Source organism: Herpailurus yagouaroundi, unplaced genomic scaffold (assembly GCF_014898765.1).
Source record: "Herpailurus yagouaroundi ecotype Mexico unplaced genomic scaffold, PumYag 566, whole genome shotgun sequence".
NCBI lineage: Eukaryota > Metazoa > Chordata > Mammalia > Carnivora > Felidae > Herpailurus > Herpailurus yagouaroundi.
The window spans coordinates 1,795,771-1,815,446 of NW_024412783.1; the positions used below are offsets into that span (position 1 = coordinate 1,795,771).

Genomic DNA, 19,676 nt, shown 5'->3' on the forward strand with positions numbered 1-19,676 from the left:
CAAATATGTATTTATTCCCTTTACTGCTTCTTCAATGTGTCAGCTCTCAATTTATTCTTTTTTTTTTAATTTTTTTAATGTTTTAATATATTTTTGAAAGAGAGAGAGAGAGTATGAACAGGGGAGGAGCAGAGAGAGAGGGAGACATAGAATTTGAAGCAGGCTCCAGGCTCTAAGCTGTCAGCACAGAGCCCAATGTGGGCCTCGAACTTACAAACTGAGAGATCATGACCTGAGCCAAAGTCAGACACTTAACCGACTGAGCCACCCAGGCGCCCTCAATTTATTCTTTAATACATGCTTTGTGATGGTGGATGTATTCTTTTAAGTATTTCTCCTTTGAGAGTGAGTGTGATGTTAACCTTTCTCAGCACAGGGTGCTGGAGGGCCCTCTAGAAGGAAGGTTTCAGTGGTGTGTGTGGGAGAACATCTGGTGGTCCCCTAGTCACTTTATAACCCAGTCTGGTGATCGCCTTTTGGAAGTCCTCCCAATATAGACACCACATGCTCCAGGCCCCAACACCCCCTGCATGTCCATGTTCTGTCAACCAGCAGCAGCTCACCTGTGTCCCAGTTGCTACCTACTTTCCTGGTGACTGCAGACTAGCTCAGGCCTGGGAAAAACAGTGAACTTTTTTTGCTCTCCAGTGGGTAACTGCATCTTCCCCAATGAGGCCTGAACTCCAGCCTTGAAAAGAGCTATTCTTCTAAGTGTGTTCTTTCTTAAATTCTCTCCTCAGCCCTTGGATACCATATAGCATCTTTGTATATGACCTATTTTTAAAACCTTCCTTACTACTTTCTCAAGGACTTATAATAACAAGTCACTGAATATGTAAACAATGGCTAGACTATATATAAAATAAAAGTCTGCAGAATATCAGTCCAGGAAGCCAAAGCACAACCTCTGTAGAATTAAAGACCCAAATAAGACTTGGTCAATAGCTGAGAGCTTCCCTAATTTTTGTTCTTGTTTTCAACTTAGGACCAACCAGAGAAAGCCAAATCACATAGGACACATGTCTAGTTATCCTGCCTCAAGCTTCCCTCATGTCAACAAGATCCAACCAGGGCATATCTGAAGCCTTCCCTTTTTTCTATGTAAATCTCTTCCACTCTTCTGCCTGCCTTTGAGACCTGCCAAAATATAAGTGATGCTGGCAAACTCCCTTGCTATAGCAAGCTCTAAATAAATAACTTTTGTCTGTTCTCATTTTGGTCATCTTCATTTATTAACACAATGATATCCCTATTTTACACATGAGTATTAATATCCATATTTTTTGAATGAGGAATATGAGGCATAGAGATGTTAAATAATTTTCCTGTTGTCACACAGCTAGTCAGGGCAAAGTTGGGATCTAGCCCAAGAAATCTGGGTCTAAAGCAGGGTCTCTCAGGCTTGGCACTGTTGATGTTTTAGACAAGATCTTTGTTGTGGGAGGTTTTCCTGTACATGGTTAGATGTTTAGCAGCTTCTCTGGCATCTATCTGCTAGATGCCAGTAGTATCCACTCTAAGTTATTACAGTGAAAAATGTCTCAGGCAGTACCAAACGTCCCTGGGTGCAAAACTGCACCCTGGTTGAGAACCATTGATCTAGAACCTACTTTCCTCACCACTTGCACAAAGTTTTTTGACTTATCATATTGATTTAACATTTATCATTTCTTCTGATTTGTGCAGGATCCTGGGGAATAGGAGGGGAGAATTTATTTTTCTAAAATCACTGATGTGGAAATGATATCAGAGGTGGAAAGATGTGGTGAAGGTTATAGGGGGAACAGGCCAGGAGTCCTTGAGAGAACACTGCTTTGCCTGTTTTCCCAGATGGACAGCAAGTAACAGAGGGACACATGGCTCCATCAGCCCTCTGTCTCCCTGTTCTAAACATCTGCTCTCCTCTACTACAAGTCTTGGAGGTTGTCCATAGGCACACTACTTAAATGATCAAGGAGAGTGACAGTCTCTGTGAGAAGACAGTTGAAAAAAAAAAAAAGCCCTTCAAGAGGGTATGGACTATGTCCCTGGGACTGGGCAGATTAAGGATGAAGTATATAAAGGCCACCAATCCACCTGCCTCTTGGGTGCAGTCCTCCTGGTTCTCTTCCAGGTATGAAGATAGGTAGGAATCTCAAAAATAAAGGGAAAAATAATAGGCAGGAGAGGATTTTTGGAAGAAATGCCTCAAATGGAGTTAACAGAACTTCAATTATGTACAGGATTTCAGCTCAAACTTCAGGGCTGTTGCTGCTGCTAGGTAGAATAGTGAGGACAGCTGCTGAGGTCAGATCCTCACATTGACTGCTGAGGATGAGAAAATGCCAGCTGGTAAGGAATTGAGGGATCTTTATGTCTAAACTTTTTTTTAAGGAAGTATGGGGCCCACTCAGGACCACAAAATTGGTATGAAGGTTTTTTTAAGCTGAAGAGATTTGATATTCATAAATTCAACAGAAAGAAGCCTTTTCAGAGCTTCCTTTGTATAACTAAAAGCAGCAACTTCTGGGAAATCTGTCTGCCAACACTCCCCTCTTTGGGGAGGAACTACACCTGGGAAGATGATTGAGAGTAAACCTATCATAAATTCTTTTTCCAGAGGAGTATCACAGAAGATGAAGAAGATGGAAACACCATTTGCACCTGTGCAAACAAACATCGTCATAAAACTAAAAACAGAACTGCCATATGATCCAGCATTCTCAATTCTGGGTATATACTGAAAGGAAATGTAATCAGTATCTCAAAGAGATACATACACCCTCATGTTCATTGCAACATTATTCACAATAGCCAAGATATGAAAATCACCTAAGTGTCCATCAATGGATGAATGGATAAAGAAAATGTGATATCATATATCTATTATCTATCATTTAGTTATCAATATATACATGTGATATATCTATATGATACATATATGTGTATCTAGATAAAGATAGAGATCTACCTAAATATGTCTAGTATGTATGTGTGTATGTATCATTTATCATTTATCAATATATATGTGATATATTTATATGATAAATTTATAGCTATATTTAGATATAGATCTATATCTATTTAGATAATCTATCTCCATCTCTATTGTGTATATATGTATGTTCTATCTGTCATCTATCATCATCTAATCTAGCATCTACTTACCATCTGTCTATCCAGATCTCGATATGTGATATATCCATAGATCTATCATCTACATGTCAAGGGATCTATATCTATCTAAATATCTGTATCTATCTCATTATTCCTTTTCTTCTCCTTACTTTAGATTTAATTTGTTTTTCTTTTTCTATTTTACTAACATGCATGCTTATATTATAGATTTTAGATCTTTCTTATTGTCTAATATATGCATTTAGTTATATAAAATTTTCCTTTAAGATCTGTTTTTTCATGGGGCGCCTGGGTGGCTCAGTCAGATAAGCATCCTACTCTTGATTTCAGCTCAGGTCATGATCTCATGGTTTGTGGATTTGAGCCCTTGGGCTCCATGCCAGCAGTGTGGAGCCTGCTTGAGATTCTCTCTCGCCCTGCCCCTCTCCTGCTTGTGCATGCTCTCTCTCTCTTTCTCAAAATAAATAAATATACTTAAAAAAAATTAAGGGGCGTCTAGGTGGCTCAGTCAGTTATAAATCCTTCTTCTGCTCAGGTCATGATCTCACAGTTTGTGAATCTGAGCCCCACATCGGACTCTGTGCTGACAGCTTGAACCCTGGAGCCTGCTTTAGATTCTGTGTCTCCCTCTCTTTGTGCTCCTCCCCCATTTTCACTGTGTCTCTCTCTCAAAAATAAACATAAAAAAAAATAAAAAAGTAAAAAGACCTGCTTTTCCTGCATCCCACAAATTTTAACAAATTGTTACATTTTCATTTAGTTCTAATTTCTTTTTTTTAAATTTCTCTTGAGATTCCTTCTTTGACAATTAGAAGTGTGTTTTTTAATCTCCATGTATTTCGGGATTTGTCAGTTGTGTTTCTGTTACTGATTTCTAGTTTAACTTCATTGTAGTCTGGAAGCAGATAGTGTATGATTTCTTTTCCTTTAAATTTAAGGTGTGTTTTATAGTCAAGAATGTGGTCTATCTTGGTGAGTGTTCTGTGTGAACTTGAGAAGAATGTGTATTCTGCTGTTGTTGGAGAAAGTAGTTTGTAGATGTCAGTTATATCCAGTTGGCTGATGGTGTTGTTGAGTTCAACCATGTCCTTACTGATTTATGCCTCAGTCTATTTCTGAGAGACTAGTTTTAAAGTCTTCAATTATAATGTGGATTCATTTATTTATCCATGCTGTTATATTACTTTTACTTATGTATTTTGATGCTGGGTTGTTAGATACATACGTGTTAAGGATTGTCATGTCTGCTTGGAGAATTGGCTCCTTTATTATTATGTAATGCCCTCTTTATTCCTGACAAGTCTCCTTGCTATGAAGTCTGCTCTTTCTGAAATTAATTTGTCTACTTCTATTTTCTTTGATTAGTTTTAGCATGATATATATATATATATATATATATATATAATTTCTTGTCCATCTGTGTCCTTTTAATTTATATACGTTTTCATGTTTAAAGTCACTTTCTTGCAAATGGCACATAATTGGGTCTTGAATTTGATTCACTCTGACATTTTTTAGTTTCAGGTGTACAATGTAATGATTCAGCACTTCCATACCACACCCAGTAATCATCAGAACAAGTCTACTCCTTAATCTCCATCAACTATTTAACCCATCCCCCCACCCACCATCCCTCTGGTAACCATCAGCTTGTTCTCTATAGTTAAGGGTCTGTTTCTTGGATTGCTTCTCTATCAGTCCCTATGATCATTTGTTTTGCTTCTTAAATTTCACATATGAGTGAAATCATATGGTATTTGTTTTTCTCTGATTTATTTCACTTAGCATGATACTCTGTAGTTCCACCCATGTTGTTGCAAATGGCAAGATTTAATTCTTTTTTTATGGATGAGTAATATTTCACTTTATATTTATATTCTCTATCTATTCATCACTTGATGGACATTTAGGCTCTTTCTATAATTTGGCTATTGTAAATAATGTAAACAAACATCAGGGTGCATGTATCCCTTTGAATCCTTGTTTTTGTATCCTTTGGGTAAATACCTAGTAGTGAAATTGCTAGATTGTAGGGTAGTTCTATTTTTAACTTTGTGAGGAATCTCCATACTGTTTTACACAGTGGCTACACCAGTTTGAAAACCTACTAACAGTGTAAGAGGGTTCCTCTTTCGCTACATCCTTGCCAACATCTGTCATTTCCTGTGTTGTTAACTTTAGCCATTCGGACTGGTGTGAGGTGATAGCCCATTGTAGTTTTGATTTGTATTTCCCTGATGATGAGTGATGTTGAGCATCTTCTCATATGTCTGTTGGCCATTTGTATATCTTTGGAAAAATGTCTGTACATGTCTTCTGACCATTTCTTCACTGGATTATTTGTTTTTTGGGTGTTGGGTTTGATAAGTTCTTTAAATGTTTTGAATGCTAACCCTTTATCAAATATGTTGTTTGCAAATATCTTCTTCCATTCCATAGGCTGCTGTTTAGTTTTGTTGGTTATTTCCTTCACTGTGCAGAAGCTTTATGTTTTCATGAAGTTCCAATATTTTATTTTTGCCTTTGTTTCCCTTGCCTCAGTGGACATATCTAGAAAGAAGTTGCTATAGCTGATATCAAAGAGGTTAGTGCCTGTGTTCTCCTCTAAGATTTTGGTGGTTTCCTGTCTCACATTTAGGTTTTTCAACCATTTTGAGTTTATTTTTGTGTATGGTGTAAAAGAGTGGTCCAATTTCATCCTTTTGTACATTGTTGTACAATTTTCCTATCATTTGTTGAGGAGACTTTTTTTCCATTGGATATTCTTTCCTGCTTTATTGAAGATTAGTTTATCATGTAGTTGACAGTCCATTTCTGGGTTTTCTATTCTGTTCCATTGAGCTATGTGTCTCTTTTAGTAGTGTCTCTTCTTGAGACATTGATCTATGTGTCTCTTTTTGTAGTGTCTTGATCACCACAACTTTGCAATATGACTTGAAGTCCAGAACTGTGATTGTGTACAACTTTGTTTTTCTTTTCTTTTTTTAATGTTTATTTGTTTTTGAGACAATGCGAAAGACAGAGTGAGAGCAGGGGAGGGGCAGAGAGAGAGGGAGACACAGAATCAGAAGCAGGCTCCAGGCCCTGAGCTCTCAGTACAGAGCCCAATGCGGGGCTCGTACTCATGGACAGTGAGATCAGGACCTGAGCCGAGTCAGATGCTTAAGTGATTGAGCTACATAGGCTCCCCAATGTTTTTCCTTTTCAAGATTGCTTTGGCTATTCAGGGTGTTTTGTGGTTCCATACAAATTTTAAGAGACAGTCTCCATTTTTTTTAAGTTCATTTATTTATTTTGAGAAAAAGAGCATGCAAGTAGACGAGGGGCAGAGAGAGAGAGGAAGAGAATCCCAAGCAGTCTCCATGCTGTCAGTGCAGACCCTGATGCAAAGCTTGATCACACCAACTGTGAGATTGTGACCTGAGCCAAAATCAAGAGTCAGACACTCAACTGACTGAGCCACCCAGTGCCATGACATCCATTTTTTTAAATGTTTATTTTTAAGTGAGAGGGCATGTGCTCATGCATGTGAGAGCATGGTGGGGAAGAGAGAGAGGGAGACGGAGGATCCAACATGAGGATCCAAAGTGAGCTCTGCACTGACAGCACACAGCCTGATGCGGGGCTCAAAGTCATGAACCACGAGATCATGACTTGAGCCAAAGTTGGACGTTTAACCTACTGAGCCACCCAAGTGCCCCTAATTGGCATATTTAAACCATTGACATTAAAGTGATTATTGATATAGTTGTATTAATATCTAACATTGTGGTGACTGCTTTGTATTCTTTTTGCTTTAGTTCTTTGTTTCTATTTTTGTTTTCCACTGTTTTTTCTGCATTTTGTAATTTTAAGTATTTTATATGTTTCCATTTTCTTCCTTCTTATCATATTAGTTATAAATATTCTTACTTTTTAAACAGATTGTTTTAGAGTGTGCAATATACCTTTACATAATATTTACATATAAAATATGCATTAATCCAAGTTCACTTCAAATAAAACTATGACACTTCATGGGTAGTGAAAGTACTTTATAATAAGCAAATATTTCTAATTCCTCTGTAGTCCTTTTTATCATTTCTGCATTCATTTTACTTATACATAACCATGCATAAACATATATTCATATATATAACACATACATGATCAAATACGTTGTTATATTATTTTGAAGAAATCCTTATTTGTTAGATCAATTAAGAATAAGAGATACACAAACTTTAATTTTACCTTTACTTGTTTATTCTCTGATGCTCTTGCTTGTTTTGTGTAGATCTGTTTCTAACTTAAATAATATTCCTTTTCTTTTAAGAACTTCTTTAAGCATTTCTTGCAAGACAAGTCTAGTAGCAACAAATTCCTACAATTTTTGTTTACCTATAAAAGTCTTTATTTCTCCTTCAATTTTGAAGGATAATTTCACATGGTACAGAATTCTAGATTAGTATTTTTTCCCTCTCAACACTGTTACTTTTTTGCTTGCATTGTTTCTAAAGAGAAGACAGATGTAATTATTTTCTCCTTTATAGGTAGTGTTTTTTACTCTTTTTTCTTCTTCTTTTTTTAATTTAAATTTTACTTAGTTAACATACAGTGCAGTTGGTTTCAGGAGTAGAATCCAGTGATTCTTCATTTACATACAACACCTAGCATTCACCACAACATATGCCCTCCTTAATACCCATCACCCATCTAGCCCATCTCCCACCCACCTCCTTCCATCGACCCTTAGTTTATTCTCTATCATTAAGAGTCTGTTGTGGTTTGCTTCCCTCTCTCCTCTTTTCCCCCCTTTCCATATGTTCATCTGTTTTGTTTCTTAAATTCCACATATGAGTGAAGTCATATGGAATTTGTCTTTCTCTGACTTATTTCACTCAGTATAATATGTTCTAGCTCCATTCATGTCAATGCAAATGGCAAGGTGACATTCTTTACAAGGGCTAATATTCCATTGTGTATATGTGTGTGTGTGTGTATATATATATACATATATATATATGTATATATATACACACACATATATATATGTGTGTGTGTGTGTGTGTGTGTGTGTGTGTGTGTATCACATCTTCTTTATCCCTTCATCAGTTGATGGACATTTGGACTCTTTCCATGATTTAGGTATTGTTGATAATGCTGCTATAAACATTGGGTGCATGTACCCCTTTGAGTCTACATTTTTGTATCCTTTGGGTAAATATCTAATAGTGCAATTGCTGGATCCTAGGAGAGTTCTATTTTTAATTTCTTGAGGAACCTCCATACTTTTCTCCAGAGTGGCTGAACCAGTCTGCATTCCCACCAGCAGTACAAGAGGGTTCCTTTTTCTCTGCATCCTCACCAAGACCTCTTATTTCTTGTGTTGTAAATTTTAGCCATTCTGACAGGTGTGAGGTCATATCACATCATGGTTTTGATTTGTATTTCCCTGATAATGAGTGACGTTGAGCATCCTTTCATGTGTCTGTTAGCCATATGGAAATCTTCTTTGGAAAAGTGTCTATCCATATCTTTTGCCCATTTATTAGCTGGGTTATTTTTTTTTTAGGGGGTGTTGAGTTTGGTAAGTTCTTTATAGATTTTGGATACTAACCCTTTATCAGATATGCCATTTGCAAATATCTTCTCCTACTCCATAGGCTGCCCCTTAGTTTTGCTGATTGTTTCCTTCACTGTGCAGAAGCTTTTTATCTTGATTAAGTCTTAGTAGTTCATGTTTGCTTTTGTTTCCCTTGCCTTCAGTGATGTGTCTAGTAAGAAATTGCTCTGGCCGAGGTCAAGAGTTTGCTGCTTGTGTTCTCTTTTAGGATTTTGATGGTTTCTTGTCTCTTGTTTAGGTCTTTCATCCATTTTGAATTTATTTTTGTATATGGTGTAAGAAAGTGATCTAGTTTTATTCTTCTCTGTCTTCTAAGATTTTTTTCTTTACCTGTCATTTTCTATAGTTTGAAAATAAAATGATAATATTTATGGCATTTATCATGCTTGATGTTTTCAGGTCTTCCTGGTTCTGTGGTTTGGAGTCTAACAATAATTTAGAAAAATTATCAGTTACTATTGTTTCATATTGTTTAGTGTTGTTATTAGGCACATACATGTTAAGAATTATTTGTTCTTGGAAAATTGACCATTGTATCATTATGTAATGTCCTTTATTTATCATTGATAAGTTTCTTTGCTTTGAACTACTGTAGGCTTTACACAGGTAAATAATACAATTATGTATGATTTTCAAAATTGTACAATTCTGTCACTCCAAGGGGTGATGAAATATAGATATAAATATGGATATAAATATAGATATTGATATGGATATAGATAAATGCACAGAGTATAAGATTTATTCATTTTATAATTTACTTGGGTGTGCTTAGAGGAGAGATTAAAGAACATACTAGGAAAATGAGATTATAGACATATCTGTACTTTCACACAGTATGTATTTCACAATATAGGCCTTATGATGAAAGATTCTGGGAGGTAGAATGTTACCTTTTATGTGATATTTATATATTGAGTGGCAGGCTCTCAAAGATAGAAAAGGGAAAGGAGAACATGTATAGTCAGGCAATAATGGAGGTATTTAAGGTGGTACAGTGATATGTCTACTTGGAGTGGAAGGCAAATGCTGGCAGAGCATCGGTGAGAAGCTAGCCAGATGAGAAGGGCTATAAACACCAGACTAAGATGTCATCTCCAGATGGCAGAGTCAGCATGAGATCTTGAGAAGGAATGAGGTGATAAATGGTGGCCTGGTTGTGGTGGCCCTCATGTTAGTCCAATGATTAGTGCTCCATGTTGGAGTCATCATTTGGACAAGGTGGAAGTTTTATGCGTTTTGTAGTCAGAGATCAGGACATCAGCCCTGGATGTGAGGATTAAATAAAACAGTGCCTTATTTTTATTGTGGTAAAATACACATAACATAAAATTTACCATTTCAACCATCTTAAAGTACACACCAGTGGCATTAGTAAACACACAGTGTTGTGCAGCCAGTACCACTACCTAGTCCCAGTACTTTTTCATCACCCCAAAAGGAAACTCTATATTGATTAAGCAGTCACACCTCATTCTCCTGCCCTTCCAACCTCTAGCAGTTATCTATGTCTCTATGAATTTTCTCTATCTATCTTTATTTTGGACATTTAATAAAAAGGAATCCTACAATATGTGGTCTTTTGTGTCTGGCTTCTCTCATGTAGCTGAATATTTTCAAGTTTCATCCTTGAAAGCTGTTGTAGCATGTATCAACACTTCATTCTTTTTTATCATTGAATAATATTTCATTGTATCAGTAGACCACATTTTGTTTACCCATTCATCAATTGATAGACACTTGTGTTCCTTCCACATTTTGGCTACTGTGTATAATACTGCCTTGAGCATTCATGTACAATAGTTTTTTTGAACACACTTTTTCAGTTACCTTGGATGTATACCCAAGAATGTATACCTTTTTGAGGAACCACCAAACTTTTTTACATAGCAGCAAAGTGATTTCAAACTGTATATTTATAAAAAAAGTATTATCTTCAAGTTTAAAATTAAGAATTTGCTCCAATCTTGTCTTTAAAAAGATAAAAAAAAAAAAAACCTGGCCAGACAGATAATTTAAACTAATTAAATAGCTACTTATTTATTACCTCCTATGAGCCAGGATGATCTAAAAATTGAGGCTAATCAATGAAAAAACAGAGCTTACAGCCCTAGGTAGGTGTTGCCTTATTAAATGCATTCAGAAAACCTGTTGTAAGGAGAATGTGTGCAAACAACTTGTATTTGTCTCATTGTCTCATCAACTGGACTCACAAATCCAGAAGTATATTCCCAAGGGGGATGGGAAACTCACACAGGGAGCTCAAATGAAAGACGTTGATAAGGATAGAGTTAAATGATGGGAAAGTTTGTAATGCGTTAGTTGTATGTACTTTGCTTTGGGAAGGGTTTGGTAATTAAGTACTTTTGTCACTTTCTCCTGAGTTGTTACTATCCTTCTTCCATTTTCTTCTCAGGCAAAAGTATTTTCCCCAGGTCTCCCCTTATTGTTCCCAAAATTTACCCCCAAGCTTCTCCACTTCATTTTGGTAGCTTCACCATGTCACTTGACAAATATCCCCTGATAACTCAGCTTTCAAATCTTTCCAGTTTTGCATTTTCAGGTTCTAATAAAAGGAGGAAAAAAGATAGTGGTCTACATCATAAACTGGAAATTATGAGATATGTATGTTCTTAAGTAAGTTCAAGGTCTAATTGGAGCTTGCCATTTTTTCCAGGTGGAGATCAAATTTTCACAGCTACTGATCTTCTGATAGTCCCTGAGTTACATTCTGATGTGTGCTTCCTGGTATGCTTCCTAGTGTACTTGAACCTACTTTTCAGCAAGCTTTTTCTTTCCATTCCATTTTGGGGCCAACATACTAATTCCTTCTGTGCCACAAAAAGTGTCTGCTCTCTCCCTGTCACTGGTCTATCCATCAGGAAAAGCTAACAATTATAAATGTCTATGTGCCAAATATGGGAGCCCCAAAATATATAAAACAATTAATCACAAACATAAGCAACCTTATGGATAAGAATGTGGTAATTGCAGGGACTTTAATACCCCACTTACAACAATGGATAGATCATCTAGACAATCTATAAAGATCAATAAAGGATCAATATATAGATCGATCTATAAGGATCAATAAAGAAACAAGGGTCCTGAGTGATACATAGGATCAGATGGACTTGACAGATATATTTAGAACTCTGCATCCCAAAGCAACAGAATATACTTTCTTCTCGACTGCACATGGAACATTCTCCAAGATAGATCACATGCTGGGTCACAAAACAGCCCTCAATAAAGACAGAAGTATTAAGATCATACCATGCACACTTTCAGACTACAATGCTATGAAACTTGAAATAAACCACAGGAAAAAGTCTGGAAAACCTCCAAAAGCATGGAGGTTAAAGAACACCCTATTAAATAATGAGTGGGTCAATCAGGCAATTAGACAAGAAATTTAAATATATATATATATATATATATATATATATATATATATATAGAAACAAATGAACATGAAAATATAACAATCCAAATGCTGTGGGATGCAGCAAAGGCAGTCCTGAGAGGAAAATACATTGAAACCCAGGTCATCTCAAGAAACAAGAAAAATCCCAAATACAAAATCTAACAGCACAACTAAAGGAAATAGAAGCAGAAGAGTAAAGACACCCCAAACCCAGCAGAAGAAGAGAAATAATAAAGATCAGAGCAGAAATAAACAATATAGAATTTAAAAAAACTGTAGAACAGATCAATGAAACCAAGAGTTGGTTTTTTGAAAAAATAAACAAAATTGATAAACCTCTATCCAGGCTTCTCAAAAATAAAAGGGAGATGACCCAAACACATAAAATCATGAATGAAAATGGAATCATTACAACCAATCCCTCAAAAACACAAAGAATTATCAGGGAATACTATGAAAAATTATATGCCAACAACCTGGGCAACCTGGAAGAAATGGACAAATTCCTAAACACCCACACACTTCCAACACTCAAACAGGAAGAAATAAAAAACTTGAACAGACCCATAACCAGCGAGGAAATTGAATCAGTTATCAAAAATCTCCCAAGAAATAAGAGTCCGGGACCAGATAGCTTCCCTGGGGAATCCTACCAGACATTTAAAGCAGAGATAATACCTATCTTTCTCAAGCTGTTCCAAAAAATAGAAAGGGAAGAAAAACTTCCAGACTCATTCTATGAAGCCAGTATTACTTTGATTCCTAAACCAGACAGAGACCCAGTAAAAAAAGAACTACAGGCCAATTATCCCTGATGAATATGGATGCAAAAATTCTCAACAAGATACTAGCAAATCGAATTCAACAGCATATAAAAAGAATTATACACTATGATCAAGTGGGAGTCATTCCTGGGCTGCAGGGCTGGTTCAACATTTGCAAATCCATCGATGTGATACATAACATTAATAAAGGAAAGGAAGAACCATATGATCCTGTCAATTGGTGCAGAAAAGGCCTTTGACAAAATCCAGCACCCTTTCTTAATAAAAACCCTTGAGAAAGTCGGGATAGAGGGAACACACTTAAACATCATAAAAGCCATTTATGAAAAGCCCACAGCTAACATCATCCTCAATGGGGAAAAACTGAGAGCTTTTTCCCTGAGATCAGGAACATGACAGGGATGTCCACTCTCACTGATGTTGTTTAACATAGTGTTGGAAGTTGTAGCATCAGCAATCAGACAACAAAAGGAAATCAAATGCGTCAAAATTGGCAAAGATGAAGTCAAGCTTTCGCTTTTTGCAGATGACATGGTATTATACATGGAAAACCCGATATACTCCACCAAAAGTCTGCTAGAACTGATACATGAATTCAGCAAAGTTGCAGGATACAAAATCAATGTACAGAAATAAGTTGCATTCTTATACACTAATAATGAAACAACAGAAAGAACTGATCCTATTCACAATTGCACCAAGAGTTATAAAATGCCAAAAATAAACCTAACCAAAGATGTAAAAGATTTGTATGCTGAAAACTATAGAAAGCTTAGGAAGGAAATTGAAGACGATATAAAGAAATGGAAAAACATTCCATGCTCATGGATTGGAAGAATAAATCTTGCAAAAATGTCAATACTACCCAAAGCAATCTACACATTCAATCCAATCCCAATCAAAATTGCGCCAGCATTCTTGAAGCTAGAACAAGCAATCCTAAAATTTGTATGGCACCACAAAAGGCCCTGAACAGCCAAAGTAATATTGAAGAAGAAGACCAAAGCAGGAGGCATCACAATCCCAGACTTTAACATTTACTACAAAGCTGTAATCATGAAGACAGTATGGTATTGGCACAAAAACAGACACATAGATCAATGGAATAGAATACAGACTCCAGAATTGGACCCACAAAAGTATGGCTAACTAATCTTTGACAAGGCAGTAAAGAGTATCCAATGGAAAAAAGGCAGTCTCTTTAACAAATGGTGTTGAGAGAACTGGACAGAAGGATGAAACTAGACCACTTTCTTACACCATTCACAAAAATAAATTCAAAATGGATGAAGGAGCTGAATGTGAGACAGGAAACCATCAAAACCGTAGAGGAGAAAGCAGGAAAAAACCTCTCTGACCTCAGCCACAGTAATTTCTTACTTGACACATCTCCAAAGGCAAGGGAATTAAAAGCAAAAAGGAACTATTGGGACCTCATAAAGATAAAAAGCTTCTGCACTGCAAAGGAAACAATCAACAAAACTAAAAGGCCACTGATGGAAGGGGAAAAGGTACTTGCAAATACATATCAGACAAAGGGCTAGTATCCAAAATCTAGAAAGAACTCACCAAACTCCACACCCAAAAAACAAATAACCCAGTGAAGAAATGGGCAGAAGACATGAATAGACACTTCTGTAAAGAAGATATCCAGAATGCCAACAGGCACCTGAAAAGATGCTCAACATCAGTCCTCATCAGGGAAATACAAATCAAAAGCACACTCAGATACTACCTCATGCCAGTCAGAGTAGCTAAAATGAAAAAATCAGGAGAGTATAGGTGCTGGAGAGGATGTGGAGAAATGGGAACCCTCTTGCACTGGTGGTGGGAATGCAAACTGGTGCAGCTGCTTTGGAAATCAGTGTGGAGGTTCCTCAAAAAATTAAAAATAGATCTACCCTATGACCCAGCAATAGCACTGCTAGGAATTTACCCAAGGGATACAGGAGTGCTGATGCATAGGGGCACTTGTACCCCAATGTTTATAGCAGCACTTTCAACAATAGCCAAATTATGGAAAGAGCCTTAATGTCCATCATTTGATGAATGGATAAAGAAGTTGTTGTTTATATACACAATGGAATACTACTTGTCAATGAGAAAGAATGAAAGATGACCTTTTGTAGCAACGTGTATGGAACTCGAGAGTGTTATCCTAAGTGAAATAAGTCATACAGAGAAAGACAGATACTAAATGTTTTCACTCTTATGTGGATGTTGAGGAACTTAACAGAAGACCATGGGGAAAGGGAAGGGGAAAAAAAGAGAGGGAGGGAGGAAAACCATAAGAGACTCTTAAAAACAGAAAATAAACTGACGGTTGATGGCGGTGTGGGAGGGAGGAGAAAGTGGGTGTTGGGCATTGAGGAGGGCACCTGTTGGGATGAGCACTGGGTGTTGTATGGAAACCAATTTGACAATAAATTTCATATTTAAAAAAAGACAAAAAATAAAAATCACAGAATACTTGTTTAAATCTATGTTTTCAATAACTATGTTTCCATTTATGTTGTTAATTTGCCATTCTCATTTCCTTGCTGCTGCCTCTTGTACAAGCTGTCCGCTGAAGCCCTAGTTGTCATGATATCATGTCACCCAATAAGAAAGAGTGGTGAAGTAAAGAGTTTGATTCCACCCTGATGTCTAAAGACATTACTGGAAGGCACATACATTTATATTTACTGGCCACTGGCCACAGCTTGTGTACATAGGCATACCCACCTGTATTGGTGACTGGAAAATATATTTATTTCAGGCAGTGCATTCTCAGTTAAAGTTGGGGTTATTTTTAAAGAAAGTAAAACTATATATTAAGAAACAACTCGCTCCCTGTATCACAGGAAGGGGTAAGCATGACCTCCTACATGTCATTTTTCAAAGCTTGCCCACTTGTTTAATGGACATGAGGTAAGATGTATGACTAAAGGCAAATTATGGCTTTCTTCTTTATTTGGGTAAGTGCTAAGGAGTCAAAGGATGTGTAAGGTCATGCATATGAAACATGAGGTCGGGGACTGTGGTGATGAAGGAATCCTGTTCTGGAATCAGATGGTGGGTATGTATCTATACAGTCTTGGCCACATAACTCCTTGTAATAGAAATATTTCAGGAATAGAAATATTTCTCCCCTGAGTAAATGTCTTCTTTGAAGAGAAAATGTGGCAGAAGTGTTCAAGTGGAAATGCAGTTCTCTATTCTGTTCTTGATTTTTATGAAGAGTCAATTTAGAAAAAATTAATCCAACTGCAGTAAAAGGGATGTAGATTGAACTTTAAGCATGACTTCTGGTCTCTGAAGACTTTTAGGGATGTCTTAAAACAAGAAGTTATTTTGGCATCTCTTATGAAGATTACTTTATATAATAAAGACTTGGGATGATAAAGTATGGTCTAGCTGGAATGTACAAGACTGCAATCAGGAACGGTCCTTTCCTCTTTCCCTGCCTTCCTGTTGCCTTCCTTCTATGTTAGATGGTGATACATGTAAAAGGAATAAGAATTTCTAAAGGTATTTAAGGGGAACTTAAGGATTGGAGTTGGTGGCATGTGAATAGATTTGTGTTTAGAGATTCTTTTGGTTCTCTTGGAAAACAAGTTGTATATGTGGGATGGGTGAGAAAGAGAGCAAGGAGACCTGTTTGGAAGTTCCTGCATCATCCCAGTCAAGATTGACTGTATCTTTTGACTCTGGTGTTGGTAGTTGCAACACAGAGGATTGCATCTCGTCAAAAGGTAAGCAGTGATGGCCAAATGGACAGGATTTGGTGAGGGATTAGGCATGGGCGGTGACAGAGTCCTGCTGACCTTGTGGAGCATTCACTCAGTTACCAGCCCTAGAGGAGATATCATGATTTTTTTGTTGATATGATGAATTTGAGGTGCCTCTGGAACATCCAGTGTGGATATTGAGCTTGGAGGAGACATCTGGCTGGCCTATAATATGTATGACAGACTTTGGTGTTAGGTGGTAACTGAAACCGTCGCCATGAATGAGAGTGACCTGAGGGACTGTGGACTGAGAAAAGAAGGGTCTACCACCATGTTTTAAGTCATTCGTAACTTAATGGGAAGGCATGGGCCAAAGTAGGGAGAAAAAAAAAAAAAACAGAAATGTGGTATCACTACCAAAGGAAAAAAGATTTTCAAGGAGGAACTAGCAACAGTGCCAATGCTTTTGGGATTAGGTAAGAAATGTTCATTGGGTTTATCCATTTATTCAGCAAATATTTATTGATGGACTGTGTGCCAGGCACTCTTTGGGGAGATGAGGGTACAACACTCTAAATCAAAACCTCAACTCCCCTGAACTGCACATTCTAAAGGGAAAAAGAAACATTGAATACACAAATTAAGTTAGAAAGAGATGGTGGAATGGGATAGGGATACCATCTTGGACAGTGTGGCCAGTACAGGCATCTCTGATATAATCATATTTGAGAAGTTCCTCATGCAAACATGCAAAAGTGTGGAGGAAAGCACCCAGGCATCAGGAACTCTGTGTTGAAGGACCACAAGCTGGGATTGTGCTTAGGAATTCTGATCAATAAGGCAGCCAGTGTGGCTGGAGGACAGGGATGGAGGAGAAATTTGGGGAAATAGCCAGAGAAGAAGGGCTTTGGGGGCCCTTTGGGGAGAAGAGATGCTTTTGGACATTTAGTGACAGAGGCGATGAAATATTGCCCTTTGGACAAGGGATGGCTGGAACAGAAACCAGACTGGAGTTTGTTGAGGTGAGGTAGGGGAGTGAAAAGTGGACACTGACAATCTGGACAACTCTTTGAAGAGAAAGGCAGTGGATGGAGGGGAATAAGGGGTTGCCTTTTCACTTCCATTTATGTGGATTTGGGACTCCACTTCTCTTCTCAGGAGGAAATCCTAGAATGGGCTCCTGAAGCCACAGAGATGTCCTAGAGGTGGAAGGCCCCCTCTCCTGAGTGTTAAGCAATCTTACCCATCCCACACTTCCCTATGACATTCTTCATTGCTCCTGTCACTTCCTTGTTCCTGAGACTGTAGATGACAGGATTCAGCATGGGTGTGAGGACTGTATAGAAGATGGACACTACATCATCCTGGCCAGGAGAGTGGTAGGATGCAGGTAACATATAGGTATAGACGAGGGGTCCATAGAAGAGGTTGACAACTGTTAAGTGGGAGGAGCAGGTGGCTAGGGCCTTCCGACGCCCCTCCACAGAGTGCATCCCAAGCACTGCTGCCAAGATGAGGGCATAGGACATAGTGATAAAGGCAATGGGCAGCAGAAGGACTACCACACCTGTCACAAAAAGAACGTGCTCGTAGGAGGCTGTGTCAGCACAAACCAGCCTCAGCAGTGAAGGCACCTCGCAGAAAAAGTGTGCAATCTTCCTCGAGCCACAATAGGGGAACTGCAGGGTCAGTGCAGTCTGGATGGAGGCATTGAGAGACCCTCCCAGCCAGGAGGCAGCCACCATGAGCAGACAGGTCTGATGACTCATGAGTGATGGGTAGCGCAGAGGGTTGCAGATGGCCACGTAACGGTCATAGGCCATGAGGGCCAGCAGGAGACACTCTGTGGCCCCAAAGAACATGAAGAAAAACATTTGTGCTCCACAGCCCACAAATGAGATGCTAGTCCAGCCAAAGAGGAAGCCTGCTATCATCTTGGGGATGGTGACTGAGGTGAAGAAGATGTCCAGAAAAGACAGCTGGCTGAGGAGGAAATACATGGGTGTGTGGAGCCGGGCATCTGCCCAGATCAGGAAAACCATGGCAGTGTTGCCAGCCATGGCAAGTGTGTAGACTACCACAACCATGCTGAAGAGGAACAGGTGCATTGGGCTCTCATTAAAAAGGCTTGTGAGGACAAAGCCGCCGGTGGAGGACTGGTTCCAGGGCCCTCTGCCTGCCTCTTGCCAAGCCTCGCTGTGGGGAAGAAGTAAACCAACTCATCATGGGCTGTAAAGTATCCACTCTGAGTCGGAGAGTGGAGTGATGGATGAAAACAGCAGACGGCCACAATTAAGTGAGCTGCCAGAGGGGCTGTGGGAGTTCTTCCTAATATTTTTTAAAGTTTTTGTATGTTTGGCATTATTTCATGATGAAAAAGTACTATAAAAAAACATGTCATGCAGCCAAAGCAGTGCTTAGATGAGACTTTTTTCCCATTTTTATTTTAGTGTTTATTTATTTTTGAGAGAGACAGAATGCGAGCAGGGGAGGGGCAAAGAGAGAGGGAGACACAGAATCCAAAGTAGGCTCCAGGTTCTGAGCTGTCAGCAGAGAGCCTGAGCAGGGCTTGAACCCATGGAACTGTGTGTCATGATATGAGCAAAAGTCAGACGTTTAACTGACTGAGTCACCCAGGCGCCTTGAGAGGAGAACTTGTAATGTAAAATGTATGTGTTAAAAAAGAGGAAAGACTAAAAACTGATGATCAAAGTTTCCATTGTAAAAAGCCAGAAAAAGAACCACAATACATTAGAACACTCCATGTTTTGGGGCATCTGGGTGGCTCAGTCAGTTAAACATCTAACTCTTGAACTTGGCTCAGGTCATGATCTCATGGTTTGTGGTTTAAAGCTTGGTATTGGGCTCTGTACTGACAGTGTGGAGCCTGCTTGGGATTCTCTCTCTCTCTCTCTCTCTCTCTCTCTCTCTCTCTCTCTCTCTCCCCCCTGTTTGCCCCGTCCCCTGCTCTCTATAAAAATAAATAAACATGAAAAAAAATTAGAACGCCCATGTTTTGTGAAATATACATA

The 19,676-nt window shown here is 38.3% G+C and overlaps 1 protein-coding gene across 1 annotated transcript; it reads right to left on the reverse strand.

Moving 5' to 3' along the window:
* Nucleotides 1–17,873: 17,873 nt before the first annotated feature.
* Nucleotides 17,874–18,806, reverse strand: LOC121023560 (olfactory receptor 2T1-like). The gene has a single exon (XM_040465516.1). The coding sequence runs from the start codon at nucleotides 18,750–18,752 to the stop codon at nucleotides 17,874–17,876; it is 879 nt and encodes a 292-aa protein (XP_040321450.1). The 5' UTR covers nucleotides 18,753–18,806.
* Between the last annotated feature and the right edge of the window lie 870 nt (nucleotides 18,807–19,676).

What these genes read in the sequence shown, in the direction of transcription:
- LOC121023560 (XM_040465516.1), bottom strand. Translation starts at nt 18,752, where the DNA reads ATGCACCTGTTCCTCTTCAGCATGGTTGTGGTAGTCTACACACTTGCC.